At 53.6% G+C, this 16,928-nt stretch overlaps 1 protein-coding gene across 8 annotated transcripts in view; it reads right to left on the minus strand.

Annotated features, from left to right (window-relative positions):
* The window catches only part of Slc19a1 (solute carrier family 19 member 1), a 30,274-nt gene extending 13,546 nt beyond the window's left edge, over window positions 1-16,728 (minus strand). For 2 of the 8 annotated variants that reach the window (XM_075979880.1, XM_075979872.1), the window contains exons 1-5: window positions 16,341-16,704; window positions 11,098-11,327; window positions 8,730-9,474; window positions 8,323-8,518; window positions 5,979-6,120 (exon numbers count right to left, since the gene is read on the minus strand). In XM_075979880.1, the coding sequence (XP_075835995.1) occupies window positions 5,979-6,120; window positions 8,323-8,518; window positions 8,730-9,474; window positions 11,098-11,280 (1,266 nt within the window). In that variant the 5' untranslated portion in view covers window positions 11,281-11,327; window positions 16,341-16,704. Of the gene's footprint in view, window positions 1-420; window positions 1,331-5,978; window positions 6,121-8,322; window positions 8,519-8,729; window positions 9,475-11,097; window positions 11,328-15,636; window positions 15,886-16,340 lie in introns of those variants that run through there. The other 6 variants (XM_075979877.1, XM_075979878.1, XM_075979879.1 and 3 more) reach the window with 6 other exon arrangements.
* Between the last annotated feature and the right edge of the window lie 200 nt (window positions 16,729-16,928).

Genomic DNA, 16,928 nt, shown 5'->3' on the forward strand with positions numbered 1-16,928 from the left:
GAAGGGATGGAACTAGCCCTCCCCAGTAAGGCTCTCAGGGTGCTGCGGCAGACGTGAATGCAGCTGGCCCAGTGTTCTCACAAACCATCACTAGTTGGATGTCTGGCCAGCCCTGATTGTAGCCTCTTCCTCAGCCCAGGGTCCCCAAGATGACCTTTCTCAAGTGGACCTCTGGGTAGGTCCTAGAGGCACAATTGGCTCAGCAGCCCCCATAACCAGCAATTTGGTTCTCTGCTGAGTTAGCCAGAACGGATGTGATGTGCATGCCCTGGGGGGGGGGGGTCAGATCTTGCAGTGGAGCTGGAGGTCAACTCAAGGACACCGAGGGCCTAGTCTCTGCAATGTATCCTTGCTTTGGCTGAGGCTAATCAACCCCTGACTCCAGCTTTTCATTAGAGAAAAACCAAAAGGAGCTCTCCATTTTAATGTCAGTTTTTTTTTATTTTTATTTAAAAAAAAATCAGATAGTCATCCAGACAAGCACCTCCCATGACGGAAGTGACAGCATAGCCAGAAGCCAGGATATAGAAGGACCAGCACCCTGCAGGGCCAGCGTGCCTTGGCTGGTGTCTGGGCTACCCCACTAGCCCTGGGGACAGAGATAATTTGTCCTGAGCTTCCAAGGGCTAAGGGCGAGCTGGCCTGGTAGGCGCAGTTGACCCCAATACAGGCTCTTCCTGGCAAGCAATAGGCAATTCAGGTTCACAGTGGCCTGGCATATGGGTCCCATAAAGCCAGGCAGCTGCTCTGAGTGTTCCCAGTGGGCTTTGGCCACAGCTAAAGCAGGAAGTAGGCTGGGTTTAGGGTCCTCAGAGGCTATCAGCAAGGACAAACTATTGTCCCTCAGTTAAAGCAGGTGGCTCCTAAGGTGAATCCTGTGAACATTCCAGGGGTTCCTGAAGGCAACACACTGCCCACATGCCTTGGGCAGTGGGACTCAAGACAGTACAGTCTTATCTACAGCATCCTGCCCAGGCTGGTTCAGGATGGAGGTACATGGAGGGGTTGCTTGCTTGAGTCAGTTCTTCCCGCTGAACTGGGATGAAGCCAGGAAGGTCAAGATGGGTCAGGCCTTGGCTTCGAGTCTCAAGCCTGCCACGCTGTCTTCCACACCATCCTCTGGGAGTAGCGGTGGTGCTGAGGGTTGTGGTCCCTTTAGGTTTCCATCCTGCAGGCTTAGTACCTGCACAGAATTCTCCAAGGGGCTCAGCTCCTGGGGCAGGGGCAGGGGCTGGTGGCGCCGCCGCTGGTAGTACCTCAAGCCGTCCAGCGCAGCCCCAACAAAGCAGATGATGGAGAGTACCAGGAAGTACAAGGAGTAGATAGTGAACTGAAAGAGAGTTTGGGTGACCTAAGGTTTTGTTCCCCCACCCCTGCCTGCCCTTGCCCCATCTAGGGGCAAGGTTCTCCATCATTCAGCCACCAGGTGGCCAGAGGAGTCATAGGCCTTGCCCAAGGGCAGATACCAAGGTGCTTGGTCCCTTGCCCTCTATCCCCCACAGCATGGTCAACTACAAAGGGTACCTATCACTTCCCCAGGGATTTTTGTCTGACATAGGTCTGACATCTGTGTGGTCCTCGGGGACTGGTCCCCAGGTTCTAATGCATGAAACTGACTTTCTTAGCCCCCCAGGACAATGATCCAGGCTTCTAGGTCCTGGCCTTAATCGGAACTGGGCACAGCCTTGACTTGCTTGGCACAGCAGTGACCAAGAAGAGCCAGGCATGCATGGTCATGCCCCTTCCTGAAGGACCAGATACGTTCCTCCCAGGGAGGAACCTAACTACTGCCAAATGTCCATGAAGGTCCTGGAACTTGCAGTGATCCAGTTGGAGGCAGGTGAGTATCCTGAAGCCCCTTGGGACCCTTTCATAAAAGATCGCATTTGGAGTAAACCAGAAATGACTCATGAGAGACTTTTGTTCCCAAGAAGACAGGATGACAGTTCTTCCCAGGTCAATCAAACCCCTGGGTACTGTGGGCAACACTCACTGGGGGTGGGAGGAGAAAAGCATCAGCCAGCTGGGCCTCGGGATCCAGCAAGTGGCAAGTGCTGGCTATTTCTTTTTGTTTCATGGATCTTGGAGCTAAAGCAGTCAGAAGTCCAGAATAGCTGTTCTCTCTACCCACAGAACCAGCACAGATAGAGCCCAGCTAGAGGGCAGGTACCAGGACAAGGTACATTTCCAGACATTTTTCTGAAAGCACCTGACCCTACCTCAGGCACAGCAAAATCAAAAGATGTGGGGTGGGGCCAGACAAGACTCCTAGGAAGAAACTTGCATCCCACAGGGTGGTAATGACCCCACTTCTCACCCTTGTTCCTTATAAGGTCAGCATTCAGTGTCAGTGACTGGACCTACCACACACACACACACACACACACACACACACACACACACACATCTGGCAGTTATGAGGTATTCGCTGCCCTCTGCACTAGAGGGAACCACATGGAATTGACCTTATGCCATTGAACAGAAGAAATAAGATGTCCTGCCCTTGGGCAGTGAGGGGTCCACTATGGGAGTTAGAATTACTACTCTACCCAAAGGGCACCAACCTGCACTGCCAGGGCTGTGAGGATTAGGCATTAGACCCCTTAGCTTCAACACACAACACCGAGAGGCCTTTGACCTCTGCTGCAGCTCAGCACATCCAAGCTGCAGACCTCATGCCTTCGGCAGGGCCTGAAGTCATCAGAGAAAGATTTGCAGAGCAGCCATGAAAGGGGTCAGCAAAGCAGCAACAATGCCCCAGAAATACAAAAAGGGAGACGGTATCAGGAGAGGTGAGAGATGGAAGAGGAATCAAAGATTCAGGCCAAAGAAGCAGAACCAAGAGGAACTGATGAGAGATGAGCTCATGAAACAGGAGGAAGGACTCCCACAGGAGACTCCACAGCAAACAAAACCCTGCTCTTCCTGTCCTTGATTTCTGTTTGTTCTTGCTTTGCTCAGGTGGCCTTGAACTCATAATCTTTCTGCTTCAGCCCCCTCCGCGTGCCTGGCTTGTCTTTTCTACGTTAAATTTGATGGTGAAAAGTTAAGTTGATTAACGCTGTCTTAGGAGATTCTGAAGGTCTATGTGCAAAACATCAGGGCAAGTGGCCTGTCAACAACAGAGGGTGTGGTGATGTAGCTGTCACATGACACATAGCTGGTAATGTAATACACGTGCAGTCGCCAAACACCAGCCCGCTATTGGCTCCTAAAGAGACAGACAACACAAGTTTGGTTTCTGGTTTCATAAGTGAATTCAAGGGGAAAAAACACAAATTAAAAACAACCCATGAGAATGGCTAATAGGGAAAAGTAGCATCGCATGCTGATCACGGTCTGGGGAAATGGTTCTCATACCCTGCTGGTGAGATGGGAATAGCTCCCACTGGGAACCCTCAGTTCCACTTCCGGGCTCTCCTTCCAGAGAAATAAACCCTACATTCACACCAAACCTAGGAAAGAACTTGTAATATCCAAGGACTGAACACAGCCCATAGTGCTTCCGAGGTCAGCGGCTATCCCAGGTACACTGACAGCCTGCAGCAATTACAGAAGCCATCTGTCCTTGTCTCAGAGAAGCTCACACACACGGGAGAATAGAGCCGCCACCTGCCCAGGAGAACAGCTATCTCTAGGGTTGATAAGGGAGTAGCTATGGCTATGTAACAACCCTAAGGTTCTGTGTGTGTGTGTGTGTATGTGACATTTTCTGGATTCTGGCTGTACATCACATCCTGACTCTAATGCAGGAGAACAGCACAAGGCACCTGAATCGCTGCATGATTTCTGGGTAGGATGAAGCCAAACTTAAAAAACAGAGCAAATATCAAGGCTGACTCCCAGCCACAGTCCCAAGTTCCACCCTGGTTCTCAGTGGTCTCCGGCTCTGGTCCTACTGCCTGGACTTCTGCCCTGGCCCTTGTCTGAACTCAGGGCGCGAGGCAGGAGAGGGCAGAGCAGGAGACTGTGTCTCTCTTGTCTGTGAACAAAACCCAATGCTCAGAAGGACACTAGCCAGGGAAAAGCCAGTACCCGTCTCACACTCTGACTGGAGGAAGCAGGGACTAAAGCCAGAATGCCCCTCGTCCCTCATGGGGTCCCTGGATACAGTCTGTGCTAATGAGTAGGACTGAACAAGGGCCCCCAAGAAGGGAAGGGATTCTCTGGTGGCCTTTGAGAAAGAGCTGATCCAGTCCCCTTCCTACTGAGCCCCGTACCCCATTCCTCTGAGGCTCATTAGCAAGGGGGCCTCTTGAAGGGTAGCTGGCATGGGCGGGGGGCATAGGCAAGAGGGGGAACACAGGCAGCACGAGTCTCTAAGTCCCACCCATTTGACTCCCACAGTCTGAATGAGAGGCAGGCTGTGGAGGGAGACGGGAGACAGAAGGAGCACACCGGCCTTAGAGGCCAGTGGCTGAAAGACAAATCACATGGTGAGCGTAAGCTGGGCCACACTAGGTCCCCCCCGGGGTTTCTCTGGACGGCTCTCCCACTGGAGGAGCCACTACTCAGCTAAGGACAGAGACAGTCTCCCTGAGGAGGAACTTACGCCCTTCCAAGCCAGTGAACTGTTTCTTAGCCCAACCCACCCAGGACCTCACCTAGTACTGTGAGTCAACCCAAGGCTCTCGGGTACACAGAGCAGCTGGGTGGTATCGGGGAATTATGTCCGCTTCTCAGTTTGGATCTACCACCCTGTGGGTCAAGAAAGACTTGCCTGTTCTGGGTCCAGCCTGAGGGGGTGTGCACCGAGGGATTTAGCAAGGCTGGAGCAGATCCAAGCTTTACATGGCAAGACTCTGGCATCCCCACTTCAAAGGTCTATTCAAATCGTACCAGCCAGCTTCCCAGCGGGATGGTCTGTTTCTGCATGTGCAAACACCTGCTCCATCTGTGCCTCCTAACTGGCCAGCCAGACTCAGTGACAAGGCTGTACCAACTAGGGATCCTCAGTGGGTTGGGACTTCTTCATGACATACACCAACCAACCTTGGCAGGCCTCCAGCCAAGGGAAACCTGGGCTCCAGGAAGACCAACAGTTCTCACAGGTTGCTAAGACACTGCCCAGCCACAGCCTGGGGCCGTCACTAAGGAGCTCAGTTACCACTCCCTCTCATGTTACCAAGCCCATTTGGCTTGGTAGATGCCCAGTTCCTCCATCACAACGCCCCCCTCACAGAAGAGTCAAGTTTTCTCAGATACAAGAAAAATGCTGGCTGTGGTGGGAAAACTAAGTATCCCAAAAGAAGTCAGTAGGCCAATGCCACCTGATGCCAACTCCAACCAAGTAGCTCTGCCTTAGCTCCCTCCTGGATATGGACACTTCAGTTATCATTCAACCTGGGCTTAAGGCTATCAGGTCTTTACGTGTGAGATAAAAGGCAAGGAACTGTGATGGTATACTTTCAGTGACACAGGCCCCGGAAAGGACATTCAAGGTCTGATAAAGACTCCTCAGAGGGGCTGGAGAGATGGCTCAGTGGTTAAGAGCATTGCCTGCTCTTCCAAAGGTCCTGAGCTCAATTCCCAGCAACCACATGGTGGCTCACAACCATCTGGAATGAGGTCTAGTGCCCTCTTCTGGCCTGCAGACATACAGACAGAATACTGTATACATAATAAATAAATAAATATTAAAAAAATTAAAAAAAAAAGACTCCTCAGAAATGGCTGACAATCCAGTCAACCTTGGAGGCCCAGCCACTTGGGGGCTAAGTCCAGCCTGGACAGGAGCTGGGTAGATAAAAGTGGGTAGATAAAAGCGGCTAACCTTGCCACATCAAGTGCCCCTGGAAATGTGAGCCTGTCCCAAGAGTCTCGATCCCTGATCCTATGTGGGCCACGTTCTGTATACTCCCGTGAGGATGGATCTGTGCTCCCTGAGAAGGGATCACAGAAGGTGGATGCCAGGAGGCCTTGCTGTGACCACATAATGGATTCCCTCCCCCAAAGATGAGATTGAAGATGGGGCTTACCTGTCTCAGAACACTGAGGCCCAGACCCCGTTTGTCGGAGACCACAAGTGTGATGACAGTCTTGAGCACGGTGGCAAGGAATGTGTTGATCCCAAAGACCAAGGCGCAGAGCTCCTTAGACAGGGAAGACGCGATCTGAAAACTGAGAGGTGAAAAACACACTGTGGCCAGGTGATGGCTGGCGTGAGCCTTTAATCCCAACACTCGGGAGGCAGAGGCAGGCGGATCTCGGAGTTTGAGGCTAGCCTGGTCTACCGAGTGAGTTCCAGGACAGCCAGAGCCACACAGAGAAACCCTGTCTTGAAAAACCAAAAACCAACCAACCGAACAAAGAACCCAAAACATACTCAAGCTACTCAAACGCACTGAGTAGGACAGGGAGGGGCAAGAACAAAGTCAGACTGGGAACGGTGACAAATCTCATTCATTGTCATTCACCCAGCACAGGAGGCAGAAGCAGGTGAATTTTGTCATTCCAGGCCAGTCTGGTCTACACAGTGAGATGCTATCTAATTAAACAAACAAATAAACGAAGAACACAGAGCCAGGGAGACTCCTCATCTACTCAGGGACACGTACCAAGTCACACAACCCCACCCACCACCAGACTCATGGTTAAGTTCCTGGATACACGACTCTAAAATCCCCATCCACAACCACCAAGTCCTCTACTCCAGCCCCAATCCAGCACAGCTGTGCACAGCACTGCTCCTGGTCCCAGCCTCTCCCTATACCCACCCACCAATGAACGGTAGCTGACCCAGGGTAGGAGTGAGGCTCAGGACGTGTTTAGAGAGACTGACTTCAGGAGACTGGGAACGGAAAGGTACTCTCAATTCAGGAGGCGGGAGTACGTGGCCAGAGAAGTATGCCAGTGGCTGTGGCCAGGGAGAGAAGTATGCCAGTGGCTGTGTGGCCAGGGAGAGAAGTATGCCAGTGGCTGTGTAGCCAGGGAGAGAAGTATGCTAGTGGCTGTGGCCAGAGAGAGAAGTATGCCAGTGGCTGTGTAGCCAGGGAGAGAAGTATGCCAGTGGCTGTGTGGCCAGGGAGAGAAGTATGCCAGTGGCTGTGTGGCCAGAGAGAGAAGTATGCCAGTGGCTGTGTAGCCAGGGAGAGAAGTATGCCAGTGGCTGTGTAGCCAGGGAGAGAAGTATGCCAGTGGCTGTGTGGCCAGGGAGAGAAGTATGCCAGTGGCTGTGTAGCCAGGGAGAGAAGTATGCTAGTGGCTGTGGCCAGAGAGAGAAGTATGCCAGTGGCTGTGTGGCCAGGGAGAGAAGTATGCCAGTGGCTGTGGCCAGAGAGAGAAGTATGCCAATGGCTGTGGCCAGAGAATGTTAGCAGGCTGTCCAAGGAGGGAAAGTGTTAGAATTATGCAGCCCTGGGAGGTAAGAGCCAAAGTCTTTCCAGAGGGGTAGAGGACAGGGAGGCAAAAGAAGGCAAGTGCCTGTGTGTGGTGTGAGCACATGTACATATGCTATGCACAGTGCAGTGTTAAGTACATATGGTGTATGAAATCTGTGACTATCTATCCTGTCTATCCATCTATCCATCTATCTATCTGTAGCATGTGGTATGCTAACCCATGTACATGGACACTGTACACATAGATTGTATGGTGCCGGTTCACATGGAATGGATGGTGTATGTGTGTTGTCTGTTTGGTGATATGAGTATATGTCTGAGAGTCTATTTTGAGTTTCTTTTAGACAAGGTCTCACCATATATCTAGCTGGTCTGGAACTCAGAGATCTGTCTGCCTCTGCTTCCCGAGTTCCGGGATTAAAAGCATGCACCACCACACCCAGCTCTGTAAACATGTTTGATGCCTATGTGGCATGAGCTGAGTGTGTCCTCAACACTCAGCAGTGTGTGCTCTCTCAGTTCCAGTCTGGATAGGGTCTCAGGAAAGGCATGCTAGTGCCATCCGGAGAGATCACCTGCAGTAAGTACCATCAAACTCTGCAACAGTGTTCAGAGGAGCTGGGAGAGCGCGTGGGGCAAGCCCAGGAAAGGGGCAGGCCAAATGCCGGCAAAAAAGTGTAACAGGGTCTCCAAGGTGAGGATAAGGGACAACAGGAGAGGGAGGTGGGATGCTAGTCAACTTTAGGTAGCCTATGGGTCAGCAACACTCTAGAGAGATTCAGGAAGGACTGGCGGAGATGGGAGGGAACTGGGGAAGGTAGCGGATTCACTGTCCTTACAGGGGTTGTGAGGCCCAGGAAAGCCAATGCAGTAGACACAGCTGAGTGTCTAGACGGGTTAGACCTCCCACACAACTGTCCACATTGCCTTGTGCTCCCCAACAGAACCTTCCAGAAGCCTCTCCCCATACCATCCTACTCACGTGGCAATGGGCACAAGGAACTGGTAGGCCCCACGGAAAAGCACGTAGGCCACGTAGAGTATCCAGATGTTGGTGGACATGACAACCATACAGAAAACTAGCCCAGCCTGGATGGCTATAACACTTGCGATGATCAGCTTTGACCACAGAGCCCAACGGATCTTCACGAAGCCCGCGGAGAAGGACATGATGGCGCCTGGAGGTAGGAAGCATCAGCCATGGCTGAGCTTGGGCAAGTAGAACCATGGGACAGGTGGGTAGGGGTTCAGGCTTAGTTAGGGTGGCTCTGGAAATAGGGCAGGGTAGGGCAAAGCACAGGACAGCCTATGTTGGTGGTCTAGCCCAGGGCAAGGGATAGGGCTGGACTACAGCCCAGCTGGGAAGGGCAAGGGGCCTCCAGTGCATACTCAGCAGCGTGGAGGCAGCGTCTACGGCGCCATTGTAGTTGAGCTTTTGGTCAGCTTCTCTCCACAGGACATGTGTGTAGTACGAAATCAAGTAGTAGCCAGCAGAGTTGAAGACCCACCAGAGGCACCAGAGGCGCAGCTGGGGCTGCCGTGCATTTTCCACCAGCTCACGGAGCATGCACACCAGGAAGGAGTCTTTGCACATGCCCAGCACTCGCTCCAGTTTCCCGGGCTCTGGTCGCTCAGGGCCCGGGTGCATCTGGTCCAGCTCACAGGGCGAGGCTCCTCGCACCCGTGCGCTGCGGTTGAAAAAGAGGCTGTGCTTAGGTCGCTTTAGGAAGAGGGAGAGGCCCAGGCTGAAGATGACAAAGCCCAGGGAGATGTAGTTGAGGGACTGGTATCCCAGGGACAACAGCACCTGGCCCAACACAGAGCTGGTGAAGACTCCCAGCAACACGGCTGTCCTTGAGTAGCTGGCCATGCGCTGGTAGCGGGAGGGCTGCACCAGGGAGAAGATGTAGGAGGAGTAGGCGATGCGTGCGGCCATGGTGATGCTGTAGAAGACTTCCATGAGCTGCATGTGTAGTACAGAGTTGCCCAGCAGCAGCAACAGCCAGACACAGACAAAGTTCAGGCATTGCAGGACCAGGACGGGCTTGTATCGCAGGTAGTCGGTGAGCAGGAAGATTGGCACCAGCACGGTCATGTGAGAGTAGGGCAACACCGGAATGATCTCATTGGTCACCTGCGGGCAGGCAAGGACTGGTTACTAGCGACACTGGCTGCTCCACTGAGTCCGGTAGAGTTAGCAAGCCAAATTCTATCTTGCCCCTGTCTCCCTAATGACGACAAATGTACCTTCCACGTCCACCCCTGGCTGTTCAGGATCCATGGGAGTCTAGGAACCAAGACAGTCTTCCAGCCTAAGAAACTGCAGACCCCAGGCCCAACCCACAGAAAGCTAGCAAACTGGGAGAAACTACCATTCATTGCATGTGGGTCATATTAACCCAAGCTTTCTGACTGGCACTCTTCTTAAACCTAAGTAGAAAATAGTACAATGGCCAGGAGACCCCAGTACAGATTTCTTCAGTTCTTTACAGGAAGAAAAGGAAGAGCAAGAGAATAGTAACGGGGTTGGGGTGGGGGTAGGGGAGCACAGCAGACAGCTAGGCAGGACACAGGGGAGGGAGGTGAGGCTGGAGGAGGACAAGGCCATCCCTCTACCCCACCCCATAAGGCAGAAGTGGACATGCTGCCTGCAAAATCCAACCTTCACGGCCTTCACTGAGGCTAACTTCTGGGAGCCACCCTCACCTGGCTCCTGCTGTGGCTCAAGATGGGGGAGCTACCTGCTGCAGGGCGGAGGTCAGAAGGCATTGTCTCAGACTCCACATTGCTGCCTGGGGAGGTGCCAGGGCCCAGTAGTAGCATGGGCAGACCAAACCAGGTGCATTAGGCCCCCTGGATGCTCTGCAGGGAGAGCCTCTATCTCAGTGAGGCCCAGATGTCTGCCTGACCTCTCCCTGGGAGGCAGACATGCTTGGCACTTCCTCCTAGGCCAGGATGAGTTTCAGCAGGGACCCCCTTAGACCTCATTTTAAATCTGGCTAATGGGCACATAGGGGAGCCGGATGGGTACTCCCGGGCTCCCAGAGGCGGGGACTCAGGTCCCAGTGACTTCCACGCTAAGGCTAACTCAGCCCAACCACTAGCAACAAGGACTCAAAACAGAACCTGGGTTAGTATGGAGGGGAGGTCTCAAGCTGAGATGGATTGCTGACACCCCCAGGCCAGCTGCAGGCTACCTCAGGCAGCTAGGGAGCCAGACCTCAGAGACTTCTCTTCCCCCTTCTTCATCTAGCCCTATCAAAAGACGGCATGAAGCACAAGTTCAAAAAACAAACGGCTTTCCAGTCTGCTTGGATTTAAGCTCATTAGCAGAGTTTCAATAGGACCCTCTGTTCCCGTGGCTGAGTAAGAAGAAAATGCCTTCAATAATCTCTTTACATAAACAGCTGAGTCCCTCCCGTAGGCAGGTGCCAAGCAAGGTGGGGCGTGGCTGGACATGGGCTCTCTCACCAGGTGGCAGATGAGCCACCCCGGCAGTAAAGGTCAGCACTCCTTCATCTGCATTCTTCCTCATCCGCAAAGCAGGCACAAGTTTCCTCTCTTGGAGCCCAGTGTCACTTAGTCTGGCTGGGTTAACATATCAAAGCCAAGTAGAGCAGGTAGGGGGTTAGGGTGGACCAACTCAGTTTCTCCGGCCCCTGTAGTCTCCTGCAGCCTTAGCTGCAAATATATATCAAACCAGGAAAAGAACTCCCAGCCCACACCGCTACTCTCCTACCCTCCGACGACAACATGCCTGCGCAATTGTGAAGTTACGTTGCAGGAGGTAGGGCGTAATGAAGCTTTCCCCAGGCCGCAGCTGTGCCATGAAGCCGAAGAAGCAGAGATAGAACACGAGGCATCGCCAGGACTTGAGTTCACGGTCCTGCCTGGGATCCTCGCATGCCTGTTTTTCTGCCGCCTGGCCATTGGGCACCATGTTGCCCAGTTCCTCATGAGACCAGGTGACCAAAGATGGCACTCCACCTGGAAGGAAAAGCCAAGAGTCTGGGGTTAGCAAAGGAGCCCACAGGGACACTCTAGTCCCCACACCCAAATCAACCGGCTCTGTCAACCTAAGAACTACTAGGAGCCTAATCCCTCAGACCAGGCCAGCACAGCCTCCAGGAGTCTTCAAGCAAAGCCAAGCCTCAGTCACCTAGACCTATTTAACTGTTAATCAAAGTCATGTAAACTGATTATCTTACTTTATTACGTAAGTGAATAACATTTAAAATCCAGGTTTGGAAGCACCTCAGCCTCATTCCAGGGGCTTGGTAGCCTGTGGCCCTACAGGTCTTAGGAATAGCTGGTGTCAGTTGGTGTTGATAGCAACTGTTCTAGCGGTATCCTGGGCATAGCAAGGACAAGAGGAGGGGGCTCTGCTAGGCTAGGACACCAGGGGTGCCCCAAAACACAACAGGGAGGTCAGTGGGGGTGGCTATGAGTACACAGATCTGACATGCATTCTCCCCAAAGCAGGGGAATGCAGTTCTAAAGAACACTTGTCATAAGAAGGAGGGGCAGTGGGGGGAGGGCAGGAGTTCACCAGGAGCTTACAGTCACCATGGGCAAGGCAAAGCAAGCTCTGGAAAGGATTATGGGACAGAGTAGGAGCTGACCTGTGGGACTCCATAGTTCTCTGTAGGACTTCGAGAGTGAAACAGACTGAAGCCTGAGGAGGGGGTGGAGCTGACGCTCAGATGACTACAGGCTTCCTCCCAAAGGCAGGTGGAGTCCAGCCACCAGTGTGGCCTGTCTAGTTGCTGACCCTCTGACCTCACGCCATACAGGCCCAAAGCACTCTCAGGTATTTGTGGTGCATAAGGACTAGCCTGTACAGTGTGTTTTTCTCTCCCTGATTCTGTCCCGGACACAGGCTGCTCTGGTGCAGGCGGTCACTGCCAATCTCCTAATGGAAAGACGGCAGCAGCATCCCCTCATCAGGACCCCACGTTATCCTGGCTCATTTGTACAGCCGCATCTATGCCACAGGTTCATGTGCTTCAGGCTTTCTGTACAGGGCACTGGTGTAGGTCAAAAGGGAGTTATCATAAAGCTATCCTGCTCCTGGAGTAGAGGATGGGTATCGTATATAGGAGCTGGGGAGCTAAGATAGGTTGGCAGTGTGTGGCATGGGGGGGGGGGGAGCTATACTGATGGCCTGCTCCTCTATAACAGGTTCCTCACTACAGTCTGCTCCAGGAAGTATCTGCAGATCTGGACTAGGGTAGAACCCTCTCCAACCCCTGAGCAGAGGACAAATGAAGACTCTCTTGATGTAAGAACTTTGGGGGTTCAGATTCTCAGTCCACGGACCCTACAGTAAGACCTAGGATGTCCTCTTGAGTTCCCACAAAACACAGAGGCTCAAGAAAGAAAAGGGACCTGTAGGGTCCTCAGTGCGTGCTGTCCCACTGGGACTCAGAGTTATACCATGCAGCTGTAAGGACTGCCCAGGAGCCCTTCCTGTAAATCCTGTTTCTGTGATAAGGCAGAAGCTGGGTAACACCTGGGCCCCTAAAGAAGCAGGGGTTTGTGGGTTTGCTTGTTGGGAACTGCAAGGAAGGGCGAGCCAGGGTACAGAATTCCAGGGGTCCAGAAGGCAGGAATGTGGCCCTGGAAGCTACAGGGCCTGGGACAGGACCCAAATGGAAACAAGCAGCCAGGCAGGGGGCCTGGCTGGAGAAGACACAAACACAGGCTTCGGCTCCTCAGCTGGACAGACTGACCTCTGTCCTGCTTGGCCTTGCTTTTCAAAACTTCCCCAGAGCTACACAAACAGCCGAGGAGGACAGGGTACCCAGGAGGTTCAGTCCTTGGCATTGACCCCTCCAGAAAGACCAAGGCAGATGCAAACAGAGCTCAGCAGTTCCCCAGCACATATTGCTGGGGCTGGCCAGATTAAACAATTGTCCATGGCAACTGCATTTGCTCAACCAAAGCAGTCCCCAGGCTCAGTGGTGGCCAGGAATGTAGCTAAGTCTAGGACTCTATGCCCAGAATGGGCTTAGGAAGCCCCAGGAATTGGTCCTCATCGGAAAGGTGCCATCCCCAGAGGTGAAAGGAACATGTCTACTTGGTGTCCTTTGGTATCCAGAGACAGCAGACGTTATCAGACACAAGTAAAGAGCAAATTCCATATTATTCCATACATATAGCTTCATAGACTCCTGAGGCTTCTACACCCAGGTGGATGGGGGCCGGAGCTGGACACAGTGAATTTATCACGGCCTTACCCAGGGGTCTGTCTGAAGAACTTCAATGCCCAGCCACAGCTGGAAGAGGGTCACTCCAAGAACTCCTGGAACCCACATGACACGAACATCTAGGATTATCAGATTGGAAGAGCTGCACCACCCTGACTGCTGCTCAGATGGGCAAGTGGCTCTCGTGCTCAAGGCCCAAGAAATGGACTCCTGTTTGTCCTCTAAGGTCCTGAAAACCCTACCTACGCACCAAGCCCACACTCAGATCTGTTCAAGGGGACATGACCCCATCACAGCAAGATCCTCTGAGATCTCAGGGACTATTCTCAAACCACATGACTGGCAAGGATGTGCTCACAGGGGACACACAGGCATCTCCTATTTCTAGGGAACCAATTGCAAGGCTACAGTCCAGTGCCCAGACCATGCCTTCACCTTAAACACCTGTTCAACAGAAATGCCTACTTGCCTGGTGACTAGGAACCAGGGACTGTTAAAGCCCCGGACTGTTACCTAGGCAGAGACTGCCAATCGGTTTATTCCACTCTACCCTAGGCAGCATAATTCCTACAGAGTCAGTCGGGCTATGATGCTATGCCTCCCTTCTCTACAGCAGTGCCCAGGTTGCTCTTCCTAGCAGAGCTAGGCTCAGCTCAGACAAAACCCATCCCGAGAGGCAAGATAGGAGATCCCGTCGTCGGCTTAGCTGAAGAAACTGAATGTAGAAGGAGCTCATGCCACGCAGGCATGACATCTGAACCTGGACTCCATACCCCATACGAATGCAGTGTTGCTTCATAACCTGCAACCTCTTCCAGGCAACTGAAAGAAACCCTTGGCAGCCCTGTAGGGCTGTGGTATAGGGGAGGGGCTTGACACAGTCCTTTCTGAGCAACCTAGAGAAGACCGGGTAGGGAGTGTGGAACACATCCATTCACAAAATTCTTTCCATGGCACCCCAAAATCAAAGCGAAAGTAAACAGCACCTTCATTTTGTCTTAAAACAGGAAGGTTTATTTTAATCTTGGAAGGCTCGTGTTAGGGGGGTAGGGGAGCCCTGTTGCCCCCCATTGTGAAAGCTGAGTGCTGAATGTATCTTTGCCATAGGCTCTGATGCCCAGAGTCACCTCTTGCCTCGGCCCATTCAGAACACAGGCCTCTCTGAAAGAAGTCGGCAGGTGCAAAGCAATCCCTTGTTGTGGGGTACATGTGGTTCTGCTAGGTCGTAGTATCTGCCTGTGTTCTGCTTGGTTCATCCGGGCTGCTGGGGTTCATGTCCTCAAGTCTCCCTGGGAGGAGGCTACTTCTTTAAAGTCAGGCAAGCAACTGCGAAGATTTAGTCTATCTTCACGGAGGGAAGCCACAAAACAACTTCCTTCACGGCCTGCTTAGGTTCTGACCTGCATACTGAAGACAGGCAGGTCGGGCCTGGGCGCCTTCACAGGGTGAGGAGTTTTCATGAATATGGTTTATGCTCAGGCTATTAGCCATACTCCTCAAGAGTTTTCAAGAGGAATGTGGACGGAGTCCTGGGAATGATTCCTGTCACAGAGATGCTGGAAGCACACCAAGCACTGGCTGCAGGTGGCTGTGCAGGCTGCGGGAATCTCTTGTTCCAAGGGGAAGTTGTTAGAGCTGTCTGGTGCCTAAAACCTCTAAGCTAAACAATGGGGCTTGGAGACTGGCCACGTACCAGGCGTGAGCAGCGGGGTTTCCTTGCGGACAACACGTGCTCTTAAGGCGGCTGGGGCAGGCGATTCCTGATCTCAGGAAGGTACTTTAAAGGCAAAAGAAACTCGGTTCCAGAGGGATGATGAGAGAAATGGCGCTCAGAGGTCCCACCAGGCAGCCTGGGGAATTTACCCTGGGGAGCGGTCTGCAACTATGCGCCCAGGGTGCCCGCCAGCACTGACCATTGCGCTGGAACCTAGGCTTCCAATGCTGAGGTACTCGCCTGTGCTCGGCATTCACACCGGCCCGCGGCCTGCCCCTATGCATCCCAAAGATCTCTGCCGGTCTTCCACCCAGCAGACCCCGCATGCGCTTTTCATTCACTCCACGGGTTGTAGGTACGCCGCAAACCTTACCCGGAGTTTCTCAGTGCCTCAAGTGACCCCCTAGTACCTTTTAGTGTAGGACTCAGCCAGAGCCCCGCTTTCACCGTCAGGAAGCCTGAAGAACCAGAACCGCGCCTTGTGCTATCCCGCTGTTCCCCAGGCACTCACAGTTTGGATCTGTTTCCCCAGCTCTGCACCCCCACAGGCCCGTACCTGATTCAGTCAGCAGCGACAGTCTGGATCGCGCACATGCACACTACAACACCCACAAACCCGCGCGGGCCCTAAGGCAGCGTGGGGGGGCGGGACTACCTAAACTGACCACGCCCCAAAGCGTGGCCACCGTGGCGGGTAGGGGCCCCGCAGCCGCGGAACTACTAGGGGGCGGAGCAAACACCTGGCCACACCCGCAGAGACTCCCACAGAAGAGTCGTGCATGCGCTCTCCACACTGCGCGGTTAGTCACCATCTAGATCTTGTGCTTCTCGGTGGCTTGAACGGCGTGCGGCGCGTCTGCCAGCTTGTACGCTCAGACTCCACACTCTACACCTCTAGACTCCTTGCCCCTTCAGGACGCTCTCCCTGCGTACCCTCTCCTGTGCTCCTTCCCCACGCCACTGCTCTCCATACTGCGCTTCTTCCCCGCCCCTCACCCCTCACCCCCGACTACTCTACTCCAGACCCCTCGGCCCCAGCGCGCCTGGCCAGCCTTAGCCCCATAACGAGCCCCTTACCCGGATGGACTGGGTCGTGACTCACAGCCGACTGCCGGGTCTGATCGAGTGCTGCTGAGCACAGAGATGACTGCCGGGCTTAGGCCCGAGGCCCCTCCCCGGATCCGCCCCTGTCCCTACTAGCTGCAGAAGTTGGCTCCGGCTCTTTCAGGCTCGTGTGAAAACTCGTGCCCCGTGCCCCGGGTCCACCTGCTAAAGTAGTCCAGGGACCTGGGCACTGACCAGCCATGGACTGCGGGCTAGAGTTGCACTGTCTGCACCACCAGTGCACGCCCCTCGTTTGGGTACCGATGGATTGTGCTTGGCTGTGCAGGGAGACCCCCAAGCCCAGGAACGGAGCATCTGGCGCTCCCTCCCTCCCTCCCTCCCTCCCTCCCTCCCTCTCTCCCTCTCTCTCTCTCTCTCCACACACACACACCCCACCCACCTTCTATCAACCAGATTTTGTTAACAGGGACAGAAGAGGCCTAATTGTTTTAGGCCACCGACCTCACCCTTGCCCCCATCCTCTGACGTCCCCGCCCCTCCCAACCCCCTTCCAGCAAGGATACTAAGCTAATACTCAGCAAATGGAAGGCCGCTGGCAGC

This window comes from Microtus pennsylvanicus, chromosome 7, assembly GCF_037038515.1.
Source record: "Microtus pennsylvanicus isolate mMicPen1 chromosome 7, mMicPen1.hap1, whole genome shotgun sequence".
NCBI classification, from domain to species: Eukaryota; Metazoa; Chordata; class Mammalia; order Rodentia; family Cricetidae; genus Microtus; species Microtus pennsylvanicus.